Below are 19,389 nucleotides of genomic sequence, written 5' to 3' on the forward strand. Positions count from 1 at the left end.
CATTGTATAGATATGAAATAATTTTTCAGTTGTGATCCACCATGTGAGCATTTCCATTCAATATAATGTTTATTTGATTTCCATGTTGTTTAAAGGTTTTTTTTCAGCAAACATACATCATCTTGAAATGCATACACATTGAATATATTGCTCATGTAACATAAGTGCATATAAAAAAATATATTGTACTGAAAAATAAAGCTTAAATTACACCAGAGGTCACTTTGTGTAATAAAAGTCTGCAGGAGCTGGACAAAAAAAAAATTGTAAAGCACATTTGGAATTAGCAGACAAGTTAAAAGTCAATGCATAGACGGCAAAACAAGTTATATTTCAGCCAAGGTATCATGCAGCATTGTTTGTTAAATTAGTATAGCGAGTCCAAGTGACAATTCAACACATGCATGGCTCATTTTCAGAAAGAAAATGTCAGTATCAGTAGATGAGGCACAAAAGTTACAACAAAATAGATGTTCTTTTTTCCAGTAGAGTATTACAAAAATACAAAGAAACTACTGTCCGTCTAAAATTCATGAGGTGGATTTGAAATACAAAGTTTTGGCCTCTACTGGTGAGACAAGTGTTGCCGGGCTATTACCAGCCGCGGTTGTCCACATAACTGGGCACTGATGCGGGGTACTCGGGCAAACTGGGACCTTGAGCATTCTGTTCCACAGTGTTGAAACCACCTCTCACCGCTGCGTTCTTCCAAGTGCCATCACCCCATTCTTCTCGAGCGCGCGTCACGCTGCCCCCACTGCCACGGTACAGTCTGTGCACCTATCCGAGAAGAAGGGTGAAAGGTCGTTTTGTATGTGCCAGAGTTGGTTCGTAAATCTTGATTTTGAAAAAAAGTTCCAAGTAAATGAAGTAGACACTTTGATTTGTGTGACCTCTCACCTTGATGAGCACCAGGACCATTACGACGGTCACGAATGTGAAGAGAAGCGTGGTGAGAAGCATCACTGAGCCTGCTGCTGTGTTGTAGTGGAAAACTGTGATCGTGATAAACCATCCACTATGTGGTGTCAGGTGATGAGAAGGATTAGTGTCGTTAGTGCATCAAACTTGAGCCCGACCTCGTTCCAACTCACCAAACACCCCAATTAAGGAGACCCAAACATTGAATGATAGCTATCACCAGCTGAAGGAAGAAGATGAAGAAGAAGGCCATGAAGTTGAAGGAGCTATCCGCTCTGTTGCCATAATTAAAGAGACAGAAAGCAGACATCAGATGCTTTTTTTTTCAGAAACAAGGAATTGTAGAAGAAGTCTTCTGCTGCTGTAATTTCCCATTCTAAAAGACAACAAATGGTAACAGACCTGAGAGCTTTATAGATGGGTCTGAACCAGCAAGCATAACTAGCAGGACTGAAGAGGATGAGCCAGAGCAGCGCAAGGCCAAAGTTCGTACCGGAACCGCCCACAGCCCACAAGGCGATACATCCGATCACGTTCAAGCACAGCGTCACCGAATAAACTGCAGCAGACCACAGCATTTGATTTAATCGCGAACAGGAAAAAGCAGAAGTTGATCAACTATTACAACACTACTCACTCATCCATAGTATGAAGATTCGGCGTACGAGCTGCTGATGTTGGGCGGGAATTTCCTCCGAGATATTTTGATAAAAACATGGTTTTACTTTTAGGAATTTAGGCAGGGGAGGAAAGTTGTTTGCTTGTTCTGCAAGAGAAAGTGTTTTAAAGTTGTTTAAATGCCTATATTGCATATTTACTGTAATAAATATATGTTAGCCAGAAGCTGATCCCTTTTCCAGTCGTATATTATGTGTAGGGATCATACTCATCCTATCATATTACATAATTGCCTCTGATTCAATTACCATTTTAATGGCTGGTTTTGAACCATTCGGGCAAGCTTACGCAAGCCACATCAAGTCACTTAGCGGGACAGATTTTGCCCTTGGTCCTAAACTTTGACATTTTGTCTGGCAAAAAAAAAATTTGAAGTGACAAACCTGGCATGTTCTCCCAATGTGCACCTAAAAAGATAAAGAGAAAATAATCAGTAGGTAAGGTTCATGTAATCATTATCCATGTGACAGGCTTAAAACTTTGACCTGGGGAAAAGCAGTCTGCATATGTTGTTTAGATATCAAAATGGAAAAGTCGAGTGTGCATAAATGATTCAGAAAATGTTTTACCATGAACGTTTGTAGGAGAGCCTTTACCTTCTCACGTCGACGTCTGTAGGGTGATCGGAATCGTATATGGGGATCCGCGACCCGCCCATAAAAATCACGACTGCGGCTGCGCGACAGAGACGCGTTTGTAGTTCTCAATTAAACAAATTCAATGTGCTAAACCGCTAAAAAGGAAAAAGCAAACGACACTTCCCACAGTGCATGTATGGCTGGAAAACGGGAAGGGCATGACTCACAACTCCGATGCCGCCCACACTTGTAAAAAACAAAAGCACTTTTGTTTTAATAGTGTCTTCCAAAAAGTAAAAAATGTCATTTCCCTTGCATATCTCCTGATTTTATAATTGAGAAATAATTTACATTGTAGGCAATGTGCTCGCAGTAATACACTTTCAGTGGTTCTTTCTGTTTTGTCCCGTTTCAGCTTTTTCATAACTGTATCGCCACAAGTTTAAAAGATGCTTGCAAAATAATTGGCACCATTATGAGATCTTTCTCCGGTCCATCATTGTACTTCAGACATCTCCAAATTCCGATTTCTGGGGTATCATGAATGCAGCTTACTAAACTTGGTAGCCAATCGGAACGCCCAATGCAAGAGTGTGAGGCATGTAATCAGGGAGCGTTAGTTTATCGTTATCATTGTTCCCGTAGTGGGCATAAGTAATTATTCACTCAAAAAAGCGTTAGTAATAATCTGAAATACTCAAGTAGTAGTAAATACTGACAGGTGGAAATCGTATAAATAATAATTTCAATTTCAATATTTTACTAAAGGTGGGCGGTTTATAACCGCGCAGTGTAGTCAAACACAACAAACGCACTAGTTTACGCTCCAATGTTTTCCGCCTGACCAATCAGATGTTCTTTCTGACGCAGGCAACACACTCCCGCCAATTCTGACTAGGAGCGCGAGGCAGGCAGCGGGGAAGCTGCGGAGGGACTTTGGAGAAGCCGAAGTGTACACTGCTTCTGGGGGATAGACTTCATGTCAACTATTTAGCGATAAAGGGTAAAGATCCCCCATTCGACCGGGGCTGTTTTTGTGCCGTCACACCGAAACTTCATCCAGTGGAGAAGGTCCCCCGAGGTTAGAACAGAGGGTACAAGGATGTTGGCGGCGGAGGCACCGTCAGCGGAGGGACGCTTGGCAGCTTCAACACCCCGTAGACGAGGTATGCTAATGTCACTAGCATGTTGACGTGTATCAGAATATACTTGTATATGTAAATGTCGTTTTAGTTTTTAACCTTTTCCTTTTATATGGTGGTATGTGTAACTTAGAAATATGTAAACTCGCTTGGCAGTTTCGCCTTTGGCCTCGCGAGAATGCTAACTTTCGTCGCCCCTACGCGGTTAATCAAAGTTATCGGTGAGACCAAACTACCAGCCAATTGTTGACGTTAAATGATATGAAAAGTAATTTGGTTCTCGTTGGTTCAACTGTCCGGCTCAGTTCATGTCGCCGTGTATAACGGGTGTCACCCTTCCCGCACCGGCAACCTATCACCGGCAGGCCCCTCGCCGTTTAAAGGTGTTCGAACACGGAATGATACAGCTGGAGCCGCCGCTGTCCGGTTGGCCTTCTTAGGCTAGTTTTGCTAAGCTAACCGAATCCACATTGAGTTCGACGACCTAATTCATTATGTATTTGGCTCAGATCTTTTATATATTCTGAAAATCGTAGTTATTTATTAAAGACTTCCTGACGACAACGCAGCTTTCTTTTCGGCTTTGTAGAATCAACGGTTTGTTGGTTCATCACTGTCATTGCACCACTGGGTGGCGGGAGAACAAATCAATAACAAAACCATTTGTAACAAAATGGACACCATTATTCATGTATATGAACGTCAGATGTATTGCAACACCTGCCATAAAAGGTCAAGTGGAACACACTGACCTGGCCCCCCATATTTATTATTGCCTGTGTTCATATATTGTATATTGATTTTCAATGTTCTTTTTCTTTCCATTTCTTTTCAGCAATGGATTGTAAACCTACTAAGGCCAACAAGAAACTGGTACAAGGTAAATATGGACCCAAAAAAGCACTTGATTAGTGGGCACCCACTCCTCACCCATTTGTACACAAGCAATTCAAAACTCAATTTTCTATAATAATTATTCCTCACCATATTCATAACAACCATTTCCAGTAACTCTACTTTTTTTGTTTTTGTCGCACGCAGCTCGCCTCCCTTTCAAGCGCCTGAACCCGGAACCAAAAGAAAACAAGGCATCGCCGAAGCGCCCCTGTGCACATGTTTGCCCTGAAACAGGAGCTTCTGACAGAGAGAATGACATAGAGTCCTCCCCTCTCCCCCTGTCCAGTAGACCCCCCTTGGTTAATGGCTGTGGGCCCCTCGATTGCTTCCTCAGCAAAAGGCGCCCTTCAGCCTCAGACGAGAACATTATCGATCTGACCAACGACGGCTCTTCTCCCATCAAGTGCCAAGATCCTTTCGTCACCCCTCGTCGCACGTTAAAAGACAGACAAAGCAGCAGGGACACGAGTCTGTCTTGTGAGAAATCCAAATGCGTGGATCGCACTGCTGACACACACACGTCAGACTGCAATGAAAACCCGGAAAATAAAGACGACGATATAGTGGTGGCGGACGAGGAGGACGAGGAGGATGGGATCGTACCGCTCGATACGACGCAAGACACCGACAGCGAGCCGGAAGAGCAGAACGTGTCCAGTGTTGGCAACAAGTCAACTCTATCAAACTTGTCAGATAATTCCTCGCCGGAGAGGACTAAAAAAGACGAGCACACGCCCTCCACCACGCCTACTACAGTATGTGCTCGCATGATCGCGTGCCTCTCTTCCTAGAAAGGCTCTTTGTTCAGTAAAGAGCAGCTCGCAATGGATGGATGAATTTTTCCCTCGATTGTTCTTTGCATATAATTCGTTTTAGGTTTGCAGTTCTAGTGATGACCTATGAACTGACTGGCCAGCAACATAAAAAATTAAATGTTCCATCATCGGAGTTTTGACCAGAGCGATAAAATTTGCACCTTTCTGTCAAATTAAATCAGATTTTTCCTTTCTAGGAACTAACAAGCACTCCTAAAATCCCTGTTGATAGCAAGAAGATAAAAAGACGCTCGCTAAAGGTGAATCAAGCTGGGATCATATTTTTTCTTAGAATAATTTTATGGTCTTAGATTGTGCGACATATTATTTAGCCATTACTGAAAAGAAAAATCAAGGTTCTTGTTTGACCCCCACCCCTCCTTCAGAGTCCTCAAGAGCAAGAAGAGCTACTTCGGCTGCGCCAGGAGAAAGCGCGGCAAAAAGAAGAGGCCAAGTCGGCCAAGGAGAAAAAGAGGGAAGAGAGCCGCAAGCGGAAGGAGGAGCGCGAAAGGGAAAAACGAGAGAAGAAGGAAAAGGATGAGCGAGAGAAGCGGGAGAAAAAGGAGAAGGAGGAGCGGGAAAAAGCAGAGAAGCTAAAAGCCAAGGAGGAGCAGCGCAAATCCAAACTGGAGTGAGTCACACCGCCACAAAGTTCTAGTATCTTCGTTTTTATTTTACGGCTTAGTGTTTTTAACACAGTTCTACCACAGGGCCAAGCTTGAGGAGAAACGCAAGAAAGAGGAGGAGAAGCGGATGAAGGAAGAGGAGAAGCGGGTGAAAGAAGAGAAAGACGTGAGTTCATATGACGAAAGCGCATTTCTCTCTACAGAAAATTTAGTCTTGTTCCTTTTATCAAAAACTGACTTTGTTTACATTTTTTTTTCTATTTGACTTTTTCAGCGTCTCAAAGCAGAAAAGGCCGAGATCACAAGGTTTTTCCAGAAACCCAAAACCCCGCAGGCTCCAAAGGTGAGTTGAGCTTCCCCGCGGATATGTCACCCAACTATTGAAGCCCCCCCCCCTTTTATGCAGAACTCATGAATCTGCTTCCCCTTGTCAGACTCTCGCAGTGGCTTGCGGGAAGTTTGCACCCTTCGAGATCAAGTACAACATGTGCATGGCGCCGTTGTGCCGGGTACAATGCGAGGAGTCTGCCTTGGAGGAACTGGACCAATATTTGTTGCACCCCAGTGACAGACCATGTTCACTGAAGGACTGGATCAACCAGAAACCTCGCCGCTCTGCCCCTACCAGGCCCAGAGTGGCCATCCCTGAGAGGTGAGATATTTGAATTGTACTGTTCCTTTTTTTAAGGCTTTGAGAAACAATTGGGGACCATTTTAAAAAAACGCATTTAACATAGATTGAACTATTTTGCGTTCTCAGCGATTGTTTAGCCATCGATGGGCCCAAACCAGAAGGCGTGCCGGACCGCAAACTGTACGGACCAATGAAACTGCTGCTGTTTCGGGAGAACCACCGCCCAGCTTACTGGGGCACCTGGAGGAAAAAGAGTTTGCACATCTCCCCACGCTGCCCCCTCAGGAAAGACACGGTAATACCACATTCCGCTTTGCGTTGTCATTATAGCGAGCTCATTCATACTGTCTTGTTCGATTTGAACGGCAGGATTTGTTGGACTATGAGGTGGATAGCGATGAAGAGTGGGAGGAAGAGGAACCCGGGGAGTCCCTCTCACACAGTGAAGGGGTGAGTTTGTGGACAAATGAGTTGACGAAATTGTTATGTTTAAATCGGTTCCTCTTTTCAGGAGGATGAGGATGAAGGAGGTGAGGACGACGATGACAACGACGGGTTCTTTGTTCCTCACGGCTATCTCTCGGACGACGAGGGTGCACTTGAAGAAGTGGTATGATGGTCATCAGATGGATTTTTCTTTTAAGCTTGCTGTCCTAACAGCCATGCTCCTCTGTAGGATGGCGGTGACCTGGAAAAGCAGAAACTGCAGCAGAGGCTGAAAGCCAGGGAGTGGGAAGAGCTGATGTCCACCAAGAACAAGATGAAGGTGCTCCATCCGGTGGTGAGGGGCTGCCTCTGGGAAGGCGACGGGCCCGTCTCAGATCTTCTGCAATCCTATGCCGTGTGCCTCATCGAACCATTACCCAAAGCTGATATGAGCCCCAGCCCAGAGGAGCAGGCTGAAAAGAGCAACAGAAAAGCACAGTGTAAGTGTGACGGGTATTTTGTTTACTTAACCTTATTTTAACGTGTAATACTTTGATCAACTTTTTCTCAACAGTGCTTTCCCAGCTGCTGCCGCTGCTTCACGGCAACCTGAACAGCAGTAAAGTCATTATCACAGAGTTTCAGGAACATTGTCGCCAGAAAACCACATCCAGCTCGCCGCCTCCTCAACTTTCCAGCCCAGAAAGCTCGGCGGATGTGCCCACTCGGTAAAGCCATAACCTCTTTACGTTGTGTCAATTATCTGTATTATTTTTGTATTCATAAAGCCAGTATAGATATTATTTTTTTTTTACATTCCTTTCAGCCTTAGCAGAAATTGTAGTTTATGATCCCCATTTCTCCTCAGAACACAGTTGAAGCGGTTAATCCAGAGCAATGCCGTTTATGAAAAGCGTTCCACCTACCGACGCTGCTGCTGGTACGTACACGCGGACGTCCTGTCCCGCTTTGGCCTGGAGGCGCTCCCGGTGCCCGGCCAGTGGTCCTACGTGACCAGCGGCGCACGGGAGGAGTCCCGCGAGGAAGCGGCCACGGGCTCCGAGGGCAACTCTCCCAACACGCCGCAGACTCCTTCCGTCACGTCGGCGGCGTCCAAGAGGAAAAGCACCGGCAGCATGTCCATCACTAAATTCATGAAGCGATGTAACGGCCGAGAACAGGTAACTGATTTTAATAGATTTTTAAAAAACTAAAACATTTTTAGCTCACATTGTCTGTTGTAATGTCTGTTAGACAGAAGAAATGGAGACTGACGGTTTTCAAGCTGACGCAGAGGACGATGACGATGATTGCATCATCATTGGTATGCAAAGTGGTGAGCCCAAAAAAAAGTCTCTAATTATATATATAATCTATAACAATTATCATGCTTATACCTATTATTAATCACAATTAGGAGTTTAGGTGTTTCTTTTTGAACAGTCTATTGAAATGGAAAACTTGGTTAACCAAACATGGCCGTTATATTCCGTAGGCACAGCCGGAGAGAATTCCTTCACTAAGGGAAGCGACATGATGGAAGTCACCCCGTCCGACACAGCCGCTCTCCCAGTGGCCAGCGCTGCTCCAACACTAGCCACAGCCTAAAGAGAAAGCGAGGTGCTTTCCGGCTTCCTCGCTCCGGTTGCCTTTGTCCTCCTCCGTGAGCATGGTAAGGGAAGTGAAATGGCGGAGTCTGCTCACGCCGGCATTGCCAAGGTCTCTCGGGCATGCGTGGTGTGTTTCCAAGTTTCAGACAATTGTGGCGCACCATTCGTGATGAAAAGCGTACAAAAAACAACATTATTTACATTTTAGAAATTGAGTACTAATGTTGTTATGTGTGTATATAGACTGCCAGAAGTCAGGTTCAGATTTAAGGTTCCTCCATTTGTTTACTCTTGTGCCATTTACGCCGATTCTTTCCAAACCCCGGATACCTCACTGGAGTAGCTGCTAGACCTGTACTTGTACAGTTAGATCCAGTGAAGAAATTTTTTATATAAAAACGCGTTCTGCAAGCATACTTGAATAACAAATCATTAAACGGAAATAAAATGGTTGCAGTGTTTTCATTTTTTCCAAATTGAAATACTGTACAGTCCGTGTCTACCAAATGTGTTTGTCCAGAACCGAGTCAACATTCACAAGTGCTAACTCCCAAGAGGAAAAGGAAAACAAAAAAATCTAGAGGAAAATTGGGGAACAAATGTTCCAAAGCAATGAGGCTCACAAATCTGTCCTGATGCAAGCAATTGTTTATTTCAGCCAGAACAGGTTGACAAACCGCTCACCCATTTCCAAAACCGTAAAACACGTGGGGAAATGTGGGGATTTATTAGTTGATTAGCATTAAAGTGACAATAACCACATGGCCCCGTGACTCTACGTTCGTGTTTGATAGAAAGACGAGCAATGTGAGGTAGTCACCTTTACTCGCCATAAGATGAAAGAAAAAAATGTATTAACTTCCACCTAGAGGTTTGTGTGTACATGAAAACAAAATAAAGGCATCATCAAGTTAAACGAAGTCCAAGATTAAATCAAATACTGAAGCGTGACCGTGATTTTCTTTTGATTTTGCATGAAATTTAGTAGATGTTTGATACAAACAAGAACAATTCACAGACCTTGTTTTTTTCTTTTTCTACATTGACATGCAGCCTCATGGTGCGGTTTGAATAATTGTCAAGTAAGCTTAAATGGAAACATGAATCTCTTTTAGTCTGTTGGATGCCGTGAGCAAAAGTTAGCGCTTGTTAGACGATGAACAACAACGGTAATAAATACGAGCTTAACAGTTGGTGAGGGGCGGTTTCATGCCCGGCCGGCGATGCCAGGGAGGTAAGTTGGCATGGACTCTGTGTGCGCTCGCTCGATTCAGCTCAAGTTGCGAATGGTCTCCATCAATTCCGGTTTGAGGAGGGCTGAGCTTTTACCGCCTGCTGCCGCAATGTCTGCCTGCACGACTGCATCCCAGGCTAATGTGAGTAGAGCTGTGGGCACCTTTCAGAAGAAAAAAAAATAGACACATTCTAGATTGAGGCTACATGATATTTACTTGGCGTCACTCACCAGGTTGCACTCCACCAGAGCCACGTCCTCGGACTCCTGCAACTTGTGACCACCGGGGGCGATGAGCTCAAAGGGTTGCCAGCCGTCCACCAGGGAGTCTCGCACGAAGCTGAAGAGCACCGGAAGTCGGTCCCAGGCGTAGAACGTCCCTGAGGTCAGACGTAGTGTTAAAATATGATTTTAAAACATTGCCTGTTCAATTTTATAACTTGAGGTTCCATCTGTGCCTATTGTGTGATGTACGTACCCTGGAGCAGGTTTCCATCGGGTAGCCGAATGCGGAGAAGAGTGTAGTTGTACTTCCTCCTCTCCCTTTGCTCATCTCGCTCCCTCATGGCTTTGGTACGTAGTACGGAGTTCTTCTCCACTAAGTCACTCCTAACATGAATTAAAATTCTTCATCCTGAAACAAGACTCTCCAAATTTCAGATTTCAACCTCAGCTGCTGCTCCCTCTTGATCTCTTCGGCGCTCAGGTTGTAGAACTCAGACGGCAGCTCGAAGCGGGTTGCGTTGTTCGACGGTCGGAAGGCTTGAGCCTGCCGGTCCAGTTGCGCTCTGACGGGCTCGCCGCGCTGCAAACGATCCCGCCTCTCCTTCATCAGCTCCAGGGCGTCGGAACTCTGCTCGGGCAACACCAGGAACTCCTCTTCTTCTTCTAAACTCCGGTAAGCACAAGTGTGAGTAGAGGTATTTCACTTTTTGATACAATTGTGTTTTGTATTTGCGATTTACCTTGACCGTCGACGGGTAGCATCGTGCTTGTAAATCCAAGAGCCTGCAGGAACTCTCTCGTGCCTTCCACACAGTGCACTTTTTCCTAAAAAAAAAAAAAAAACCCACATGTAATGTAGTCTTTGAACCAACAGGTGGCAGTAGTGCAGTCAATTAAACAGGCAAGCCATACCTGAAAGACTTTGTTGCTTAGTTTAATCTTCCTGTATTTCTCTTCTGAAGGATTCTTACATATATTTTCAACGTATCTGGAAAAGAAGGAGTAAACTGTTTTTGTCCTCCAAGAGGCATTTTATATTTTCAGGCATCTTACTTGCTTATGATGTCCACTGCTGCTTTCACCTTCTCTTTGTCTTTGTTGAACGTGTGAATCATCATGACGGATGCTTCCACGTCATCCTCCTCGAAGCGCTGATACCAACAAAAGAGTTAATTCTCATGGTGGCTTTCACACAGATGAATCTTTTTATGCATACCATCAAAATGGCCTCCTTGATGTGGGCATCCCGTTGGCTCTTTGTTAGGATGGCTCCTGTTAGCGGGCAGGTGAAATACACGCCAGTCACCGAGAGATGCTCTTTCACGGCAATGCCGGTTGTTCCCTGTCGGTGTTGGGGAGAACTTAAATATGGTTCATGTTTTTGTTTCATAAATATTTAAGTTGTTTTTTACTTTTTCATTCAGAAATGTTGAGGATGATTCAAACACAATGTACCTCTGCAGTCGTCGCCTTGTCTCTTTCTGCTACAGCAGCGGCTTCGGCCTCCAGCTCTCGTTTCACTGAAATATGTGCACACTTTTATTTTTACGTTACATATTTATATATCGGGCACTTGCAATATTCTATGTAGAGCGACTGATCAGTTGTTAACTTTTACAAATGTTGGCACGACCGTGACAAAAGCTTCCATTTGCAGCATTATTACTCATCTTCGTGTAAAATAAAGTGGATAGTGACTCTTGTCCCACACTTGTGTCAATGGCAGTGCTCTACATGTCTCACCTTGGTTCCTGATGGCAATCTGGGAGGTGTGGACCTTCGGCCGCTGGTGCTGTTCAATCCTGGCCAGAGCTGCCGCTCCTGCTCGTTGGGATCCCTCGCTGGGAGCTTCGCGGTGATGCTGCGTTCCACTGGAGCTCCTCTGCCCTCTCTCAGGTGCACCTCTTTGTGACATAATACAGAAAGATTCTACTAAGCTTACGCTTCCTATCTCGTTAAGAATCAGAAGCGGTGTTTAGGAGTGGTCACATGACTTAATAAGATTGTGTGGGACTTAACCATTAGCCAGCCTGAAATTAGACACTTGCTGAGTACTTCGTTGCAAATCAACTAACAACAGCTAAATTAAATGAGGGTTGTTACGTAGACAAAGTGTAAACAAAAGCCGATCTATTTAATTATAAAGGCGCATATAATACGACGGAGCGCTAACGTTTTTAGCTGTTTGGTTAGCTCATGCGTGTGGGGAGGGGGTCCGCCTTTTACCTGCTATCTTCCGTTAGCTTCTTCCCTTGGCCCGCCGATTTAAATTTGATGTCCTTCTTGAATTCATCGAAAAGCTTCTTCATCTCTTTTCGGGAGGCGAGAACGACAGACACTCGGCAGGTACTGTCAGATAGGAGTGGGATGTCAACAAATCGACTTCTTCTGTGGTATTACAATACGCTTCATTGATACTACTTCCGGCTCACGTCTTTGCGAGTGCTGCCCTCATCAGGTAATTCTACCTGTAAAACTAAAGCAACCACGGAATTTGAAATATGCTTACGTATTTTTAAACAAAAGCAATACCTGTTTTTATAATATTCTTCGTCCCGATTCATGGGTGTTTCAAAAGCTCTCCTTGGGAGGTGCTATCACGCCTCGTACAGGAAAGGCGCAGCTTTTATATTTATTTTTAAACTTGTTATGCAATTTACGAGGATCATTTGAAGGCAGCATTGTATCTCCGCCCGCCACGTCAGGCGTGACGTACCAAGAGGTGGTGTCCGGGTATGTGAGGCGTTCGGACCCGGACAAGAAAGCTTCAATTGCGGCGTGAAACGTTCGACTTAGGAGTGACACTCCCACTAGGTAAGTTATAATAACAATTAATCCATATTTCTTGTATTTGTTGAGTTATTCTACGGCTAACAACGCTAAATGGTAGACACTCGACTCGTCCACTGACACATTTTACTCCAAACTTGCCCGCAGCGCCGAATCACGTTCTAAACATAAAATTGTTATTTACATTGCTTATGTATCGCTCGAATCCGCGACCTTAGCCTAAGTTAAATATTAAAAATGGCCAAAATATGTCTTTGTTACGGTGCCGTCAACTTAATAGCTTTGTAGATTGCTGATGTCAAAGTCTGCTTTATTGTCAATTTCTTCACATGTCAAAACATACAAAGAGATCGAAATTGCGTTTCCCACTATCCCACGGTGACACGACATATTAAATATTATATCATATTATAATATATTATCTTATATTATATTATATTATATTATATTATATTATATTGGTCCACGGACAAACAAAACATTGTATGAGGGTTTTGTGGACTGGCAGGTTGCTTAACAGGTTTAATGTTTGGCTTTTTCATTTCGGTTCAAGATTTAAAAAGACTAGTTGGGTGTGTCACTCATCAATCAATCCGTGCTATATAACTACACCCTAGAAATGGCACTGTGCGACTAAAAGCACAATTTGTCATCACCATCTTATCTTTCTATGACTTCCATCTTTCTTTTGTGTAACAATCATAATACATTTTATTTTCAGGAATATTTTCAAGGAAATCAAGGTCACAGTTTTGATCAAGCTGTTCTTTTGAACTTGTAATCATGTTACTCTGAACTAGCAAAGATCAGACATGCTCTTGTACTATTCCATTTTTCTCCACCTTTCCACAAGATTTAAAAACTAAATATGAGAAAGCTTTTCTCCACTAATTTGTGCAACTCACTTCCAGTTCAGCAAATCCTTACTCTTCAGTAGACAAAAAAAAAGAGATAATTTACTGTTGTATCCTTCACTTAAAAGTGAATAATTTATTGTATGGCTATTAGGAATGAAATAAATTGACAGTATCATTTTATTTCTTAGCAAAGCCATTACTGATCATGGACCCGAACGCCAGCGGACTCCTCCGGAGGCTGACTGAGGCCGGCCAGTCTCACCTGATCCGCTTCTGGGACAAACTAAGCCCCGATGAGCGTGCCTCCTTAAACCAGGAGTTGCAAGGGATCGACTTCCAGGAGATCAATGTCTTCTTCAAGAGAGCCATGGAGACATCTGGCTCCAGCAGCAAGAACGAGAAGATGGATGCCCGCATGGAGCCGGTGGCCCAGGATGTGCTTGGGAGTGTGACGAGGGACAGGGGAAGTGTTAAACGCTGGGAGGAAAAAGGTAATCCTAATTTTGTGACTGGGATGACAAACGAGTGCCGTGTTTGACTTTTGAGTCACAGTTTTGTTCGTGTTGATAAGAGAAGTGAAAGGTGTGTCTCTCCCTAAAAGTCATCTTGTGTTGAATATTTTTATTGCGCAACTAGTTTGGTCAGTTAAGTTTTACGTCACACAGGAAGATGACAGCAGATGGGTGGAGCGTGGTTGCGGTGGTCGTGGTGTAGTCATCTGGTTTTAATTTCATCTTTGACGTAGACGGAATATGTTTCGTACCCTTGTTGGATTAGATCACTGTTCTCCAGCATACGGTGTTTATAAGTTTGGGTGGCTAGTCAAAGTCTAGCAGGTCCGCCCCAAGTTATTGTTTTTCTTCACAATACCAGGAGCATTGCGAATGAAGTCACGTAGGAGCCATTTATGTAAGATAAAACAGAACAGCCATAAACTTTATGAATCCATAAAGCTCTGGAGCTCCATAAAAAAAAAAATCAAATCATCAATGTCAGTCCATCTTTTGTTGGAGCTACTTTTTTTTTTTGCTTCCCTGCGTGAGTCACTTTGACAATGAAACACCGTATAATATAATTTTTGGGTTTAAAAAAAAGACACATGACTCAGCCCAACAAACTCACTTCAATAATAAATTCCCAGTGAACCAAAATGTTATGCAGCAGTGCATGATGTATTTATTGTTGCAATTCCATTTCAATTATTAATCAAGGTAATATAAATGTACTATGACCATTCTTACAGATTAGATAGTGTTACAAAGCATGAAGTTGTCGTCATGTTCAACAATCTAATCTTAATGTGATGTTACATTATCAATATTAACTCCACCCCTCCCCTTTCAGGCCTGGAATGCATCTCCCAGGGTAAAGTGGCCGTTCTACTACTGGCCGGCGGTCAGGGAACCAGACTCGGGGTCTCCTACCCCAAAGGGATGTACGACGTGGGGCTTCCATCCCGCAAGACCCTCTTCCAGATCCAGGGCGAGCGTATTTTGAAGCTGCAGCGGCTGAGTGAGGAAAAGCACAAGAAAAAGTGCAACATTCCTTGGTAACGTTAACCGTCTGCCCTCGCTTTGGTTAATAGATCATTGAAATGGGTTGTAGCCATATCACACAATCAAGGAAGTTCCTTGTGGAGTCAAGGACATGATAAAATATGAATGACTCTAATGCCATAAAAGTGACACGTGTGTAAAGACAATCCATCCGTGATGTCATCGTAGAGGTCGTCACGGACATCTAGTAGCATCTTATATATTTTCACGCCACCTGGTGGCTCTCGCATCCAGGTACATCATGACCAGTGGCAGGACCATGGAATCTACCAAAGACTACTTCTCACGCCTTAACTACTTTGGCTTGGACAAGAGCAGCGTCATCTTTTTCCAGCAGGGCATGCTCCCAGCCATGGACTACGACGGCAAGATTATCCTGGAGAGTACATGCAAGGTGTCCATGGCCCCTGGTAATTTGCACTTCTTTAGTGTCTGCTTTTGTGGACTTTGTGAAAAAGAATAAAAACAAAATGGCTTCCTGTGTTTCAGATGGGAACGGGGGTCTGTACAGAGCCTTGGGCAACCAGGGCATCTTGGATGACATGCAGCGGAGGGGGGTTGAGTACATACATGTGTACTGTGTGGATAACATCCTGGTCAAAGTGGCTGACCCAGCATTTATGGGTTTCTGTGTGGAGAAGGGTGCTGACTGTGGCGCTAAGGTTAGTTTTGCACTTGCTTTGGTTTCCTGTTTTCCTTTTTTTTTTTTCCTGCTGCCAGTCATTGGTTGATTTTATTTTTTTAATATCATGCTTGTGACATATTTTTGGACACTTTATTACAGTGAGGGAGAATATGAATGTGATTCAAACCCTGAACTTACTAACACTAGTCAGCAACTCAATCAGAATAGAAAAATAATAGCGGAATAATGGAAACTTCCACAACCCACCAGCAGGTGGCGATAAAGGCCAGTTCGTCTCCTATTTACGCCCACTAACATAATTATTTAAACTTTTTTTGTTTTTTTAAGCAAAGTTTCTTTGGTGTGTTGCTATAAATACATTTTTGACACACCCAGAAAGTGTTTTATTTGTTAAGTCACATTCTAGATTAGAGAATTAGAATCAAATGCTTTAAGACTGGAACATTATTCATGTATGCCCTGGGTAGTGTCCAATCCATTGTGACTCATTATTGGCTCGCTTTTTTAGGTGAGTGATTAATACCTGAATGCTAAAGCAGTCAAAATGCTTAGCTACAGTATATTAAATTTCATTCACGTTCCAATGAACTGCAGTAAACTGTTAGATGATGATACTCAAAAAGAATCGTTATCTCAAGAATTTTGAGGAATCAATATTCAAAATATTTGCAGCACACGGATGTGCAGGGCCCCATAAGTGGGTTTACCTTGGGCCCCCAAATGACTAAATAAGCCTCCGGGTGGGGTCTAACCTTGGCCTAACCAAATACAGACAAACAAGTATTCACACTCACATATGGACTATTTGCTGTGATTTTATGTGATGAACCAAGCATGTTTTTGGAATGAGAGGAAACCCCTATCTATCTGGATTTCATGTGCCTCTTTTGCTTCCTCTATTTCTTCACAAGCATCCACGTCACCTAATGTAATAACGTATCGCACATCTTGCAAACGTGCGTCCAGATGCTCTCTCGGTCGGGTTTCCATAAAGTTCCCTCGGCAGTTTATGTGGCATCCCGGTGAGCGTTGACCCGGCCCGCTCACCAACCCCCTCATCAGTACTCTGTCATTAAGCACCGGCTGACTTTTTTTTTTTTTTTTTTTTTCCCTTTTTCAGTGCAAACTGCTGCTTGCACAGAGTGGAAATATGATCTTTTTGTAGCAGTCCATGTAGTAGAAGTTGTAGGCCTCTCATGTGGTTTTGATATAAATATATATCTTTTAACTGCAATATCTTATCATGCTCAAATATAATAATTTTTTATGTTCACCCACTCTTATCGCAAATCTGGTTCTCAGGTGGTGGAGAAAAGCAACCCGACGGAGGCCGTCGGCGTAGTTTGCAAGGCCGACGGACATTACCAAGTGGTGGAGTACAGCGAGATCACCCTGGCGACGGCCGAGAAGCGCAGCGCCGACGGCCGCCTCATGTTCAGCGCGGCCAACGTGTGTAATCACTTCTTTAACTTCGCCTTCCTCAAAGACGTCGTCGAGTAAGCCCACCGAGACCGTTTAGCCTTCAACTAGATCGAATCTAATTGTCGCTCTCTCCCATCAGGAAGTATGAACCAAAGCTTCAGCACCACGTGGCCCAGAAGAAGATCCCGTTTGTGGACCAGCAGGGTCAGCTCGTCAGCCCTGACAAACCCAATGGAATTAAAATGGAAAAATTTGTCTTTGATATCTTCCAGTTTGCCAAGTAAACAACTTTGATATGTTCAAACATTTAGGCCTACTACACTACTGTACTTTAATATCGGTTGCAATGGTAGTGCTTGAAAAACTATTTTTCGCTTATTTAGAGTTTTTACCAATTTATTTATCATGTCTAAGATGTAATCGTAACCACGTGTCTCCCAACAGGACGTTTGTGGTGTACGAGGTGCTGAGGGAAGACGAGTTCTCCCCGCTGAAGAACGCCGATCGCCAAGACGGGAAGGACACGCCCACCACCGCCAGACACGCCCTCATGTCCCTCCACCACCGCTGGGTGCTGAACGCCGGCGGCCACTTCACTGACGAGAATGGCACCCGTGTGCCCGCCATACCCAGGTAAGCGCAGCTGCGAGGCGTGTGTGCTGCTTGTTTGCATCCCTTGTTTGTGGCTTTTTTGTTGTGTGTGTGTGTCCTCACATTCATTGTCCCACCTCACCAAATGTTTCCAGAGCTGGAGCAGCAGACCCTGTCACAGATGATGGCATCAGAAAGTAATTCCCTCTCCAAAACCTGCCCCTCCTCCCCTGGCACCACCAAGTGCATGCAGATGGTTTTAGTTTGCTTTAAGCACCATATTTCTCCAAGCATGTACAGTTCGCTCCACTTTGCTCGCGTGTGCCAAGATGTCTTGCTTGGAGTAACAACTTGAGATGAAACAACAGCAGAGGTAGTTAGAGTAGCCCAAAATGTTGGTGGAAGTCAAAACTAGTACTGCTCAAGTACTGAGAAACTATTCAAAGTACAGCGAACTTAACACTTCAAATCTTCCCTTGCTTTTTTTTTTGTGTGCCAATTTTGAAATCAAGGTAACGGCCACAAAATCTGGAGCAAGACGTCGGCATGTATCGCACGCTAATCTCAGCTCTTGTCGATTGTAGCGGGCCCAAATCAAATTCTTTTCCAGCCGAAATGTTCTGAAGTGATCATTCTTCCTCTTCAATCATCCGGCTGCTCTCTCTCTTTTACTCTTCAATCATCCTACCATGCTCGGCGGGACCACTAACATGAAATTACAGAGATTGTGTTTTTCTCCACCCGCCTTGTCATTTTTCTTGTATCGAAAGAAATGAAATGACGGCGGCGTGGCGGCCACTTGCACAGGTGGTACGAATGCGAGCGCCGGCGTCATCATTTTTCCGATATCAAATCCTTTCCTTTCTTCATTTTGATGATCAGCAAAATATAACCCAATTACAGCGAGGCGATGATTCGCTACAATTTTGTGACACTTAATTATCTTTAATTTTGTTTTCTCCCTCCCTCCATCCAGCCTAAAGGACGGAACGGACCTGCCAATCAAATGTGAAATCTCCCCGCTGGTGTCCTATGGGGGGGAGGTAAGACTTTTTTTTTTTTTATAGAGGGCAAAATCATTCAAAATATGATTTTGAAGGAACCCCTTGTTCAAGTCGACTTGAAGGCAATGTCCTAATCAACATTGTTCCCGAAAGGGTCTGGAACCGCTGGTGAAGGGTCGAGATTTCCACCCCACACTCATCATCGACGAGAGCGGCGTCCACGAGCTGGTCAAAAACGGCGTTTAGGTGGGACCAATCCAAAGACACCAACCCTTTTTGGTTCCTCGAAGAGAAGCTGTGATGTCATCACTGTGCAATAACAAGCATCAATGTGCATGTCCACCAAGTGAAGTATGACGACAGTTCTTCGGGGAGGAGCACTTGTGGGTTTGGTGCATCTATTTATTTTGATGATGAAACTTATTTTTATATATTCTACATATCTGCTCAAGTTTAAATGGTGATTTTTATAACTCATGGGAACTGGAATGATCTGGTTTGTGAATCATATACAGGGCAGGATGTGGGACTTTTTCTTCTAATTATCGATGATGGAACTTGACTCAGCTCAAAGTCATGCATATTAAAGAAGAAGGAAAAAACAGTATTCGAAAGATTTTTTTGGTGCCGTGCACCTATTGAGGCAAAATCGAGAATAGGCAACATTTCCGTCTGTACTTACTCCATTAAAATTTCCCCTTTGGCTGTTTTAGGTGCTCACTAATGGTTGAACATCA

At 43.9% G+C, this 19,389-nt stretch overlaps 4 protein-coding genes across 8 annotated transcripts; 2 read left to right on the forward strand and 2 right to left on the reverse strand.

Moving 5' to 3' along the window:
* Window positions 1-50: 50 nt before the first annotated feature.
* Window positions 51-2,331, reverse strand: scamp4 (secretory carrier membrane protein 4). Of its 2 annotated transcripts, none has more exons than XM_049724207.1 (7): window positions 2,196-2,331; window positions 1,983-2,006; window positions 1,559-1,687; window positions 1,324-1,480; window positions 1,095-1,196; window positions 901-1,018; window positions 51-780 (listed from the first exon to the last, which is right to left on the reverse strand). In XM_049724207.1, the coding sequence occupies exons 2-7, from the start codon at window positions 1,987-1,989 to the stop codon at window positions 595-597; spliced, it is 699 nt and encodes a 232-aa protein (XP_049580164.1). In that variant the 5' UTR covers window positions 1,990-2,006; window positions 2,196-2,331; the 3' UTR covers window positions 51-594. The 2 variants fall into 2 exon arrangements, with proteins under 2 accessions (XP_049580164.1, XP_049580155.1); XM_049724198.1 differs by having other exon boundaries at window positions 2,169-2,305.
* A 714-nt stretch (window positions 2,332-3,045) lies between these two features.
* Window positions 3,046-8,780, forward strand: chaf1a (chromatin assembly factor 1, subunit A (p150)). 3 transcript variants are annotated; one of them, XM_049732259.2, is made up of 16 exons: window positions 3,046-3,343; window positions 4,155-4,199; window positions 4,361-4,971; window positions 5,229-5,291; window positions 5,418-5,662; window positions 5,742-5,823; window positions 5,932-6,000; window positions 6,092-6,309; window positions 6,418-6,586; window positions 6,661-6,741; window positions 6,803-6,901; window positions 6,968-7,217; window positions 7,292-7,445; window positions 7,586-7,898; window positions 7,972-8,053; window positions 8,213-8,780. In XM_049732259.2, the coding sequence occupies exons 1-16, from the start codon at window positions 3,280-3,282 to the stop codon at window positions 8,323-8,325; spliced, it is 2,658 nt and encodes an 885-aa protein (XP_049588216.1). In that variant the 5' UTR covers window positions 3,046-3,279; the 3' UTR covers window positions 8,326-8,780. The 3 variants fall into 3 exon arrangements, with proteins under 3 accessions (XP_049588216.1, XP_049588217.1, XP_049588218.1); XM_049732260.1 differs by having other exon boundaries at window positions 3,047-3,343; window positions 7,972-8,041; XM_049732261.2 differs by lacking the exon at window positions 3,046-3,343 and adding an exon at window positions 3,399-3,540.
* Window positions 8,781-8,957: 177 nt separating this feature from the next.
* Window positions 8,958-12,327, reverse strand: ubxn6 (UBX domain protein 6). Its single transcript, XM_049732265.2, has 11 exons — window positions 12,013-12,327; window positions 11,530-11,690; window positions 11,242-11,306; window positions 11,003-11,128; window positions 10,840-10,937; window positions 10,699-10,774; window positions 10,527-10,611; window positions 10,230-10,449; window positions 10,040-10,170; window positions 9,793-9,941; window positions 8,958-9,723 (listed from the first exon to the last, which is right to left on the reverse strand). Exons 1-11 carry the CDS (start codon window positions 12,093-12,095, stop codon window positions 9,598-9,600), a joined length of 1,320 nt encoding a protein of 439 aa, XP_049588222.1. The 5' UTR covers window positions 12,096-12,327; the 3' UTR covers window positions 8,958-9,597.
* A 124-nt stretch (window positions 12,328-12,451) lies between these two features.
* On the forward strand, window positions 12,452-19,256 carry uap1 (UDP-N-acetylglucosamine pyrophosphorylase 1). 2 transcript variants are annotated; one of them, XM_049732263.1, is made up of 11 exons: window positions 12,452-12,600; window positions 13,622-13,924; window positions 14,778-14,982; window positions 15,224-15,399; window positions 15,479-15,651; window positions 16,938-17,131; window positions 17,197-17,337; window positions 17,502-17,690; window positions 17,804-17,845; window positions 18,625-18,691; window positions 18,806-19,256. In XM_049732263.1, exons 2-11 carry the CDS (start codon window positions 13,639-13,641, stop codon window positions 18,896-18,898), a joined length of 1,566 nt encoding a protein of 521 aa, XP_049588220.1. In that variant the 5' UTR covers window positions 12,452-12,600; window positions 13,622-13,638; the 3' UTR covers window positions 18,899-19,256. The 2 variants fall into 2 exon arrangements, with proteins under 2 accessions (XP_049588220.1, XP_049588221.1); XM_049732264.1 differs by lacking the exon at window positions 17,804-17,845.
* The last annotated feature ends 133 nt before the right edge of the window (window positions 19,257-19,389 follow it).

The sequence above is a fragment of the Syngnathus scovelli genome, chromosome 10, assembly GCF_024217435.2.
Source record: "Syngnathus scovelli strain Florida chromosome 10, RoL_Ssco_1.2, whole genome shotgun sequence".
Classification (NCBI taxonomy): Eukaryota; Metazoa; Chordata; class Actinopteri; order Syngnathiformes; family Syngnathidae; genus Syngnathus; species Syngnathus scovelli.

Bases quoted from the DNA above. Each gene is read 5' to 3' on its own strand.
- scamp4 (XM_049724207.1), bottom strand. The intron at 1,019-1,094 runs GTGAGTTGGAAC...GACACCACATAG, and splicing joins CTCCTTAATTGGGGTGTTTG to TGGATGGTTTATCACGATCA. The intron at 781-900 runs GTGAGAGGTCAC...CTTCTCGGATAG, and splicing joins TGGTCCTGGTGCTCATCAAG to GTGCACAGACTGTACCGTGG.
- ubxn6 (XM_049732265.2), bottom strand. From the start codon at position 12,095: ATGAAGAAGCTTTTCGATGAATTCAAGAAGGACATCAAATTTAAATCG. The intron at 11,129-11,241 runs GTACATTGTGTT...CAACACCGACAG, and splicing joins ACAAGGCGACGACTGCAGAG to GGAACAACCGGCATTGCCGT. The intron at 10,775-10,839 runs GTAAGATGCCTG...CTTCTTTTCCAG, and splicing joins GCAGTGGACATCATAAGCAA to ATACGTTGAAAATATATGTA.
- uap1 (XM_049732263.1), top strand. From the start codon at position 13,639: ATGGACCCGAACGCCAGCGGACTCCTCCGGAGGCTGACTGAGGCCGGC. The intron at 17,846-18,624 runs GTAATTCCCTCT...CCCTCCATCCAG, and splicing joins ACAGATGATGGCATCAGAAA to CCTAAAGGACGGAACGGACC. The intron at 18,692-18,805 runs GTAAGACTTTTT...TGTTCCCGAAAG, and splicing joins TGGTGTCCTATGGGGGGGAG to GGTCTGGAACCGCTGGTGAA.
- chaf1a (XM_049732259.2), top strand. From the start codon at position 3,280: ATGTTGGCGGCGGAGGCACCGTCAGCGGAGGGACGCTTGGCAGCTTCA. The intron at 4,972-5,228 runs GTATGTGCTCGC...TTTCCTTTCTAG, and splicing joins CCTCCACCACGCCTACTACA to GAACTAACAAGCACTCCTAA. The intron at 8,054-8,212 runs GTGAGCCCAAAA...TATATTCCGTAG, and splicing joins CATCATTGGTATGCAAAGTG to GCACAGCCGGAGAGAATTCC.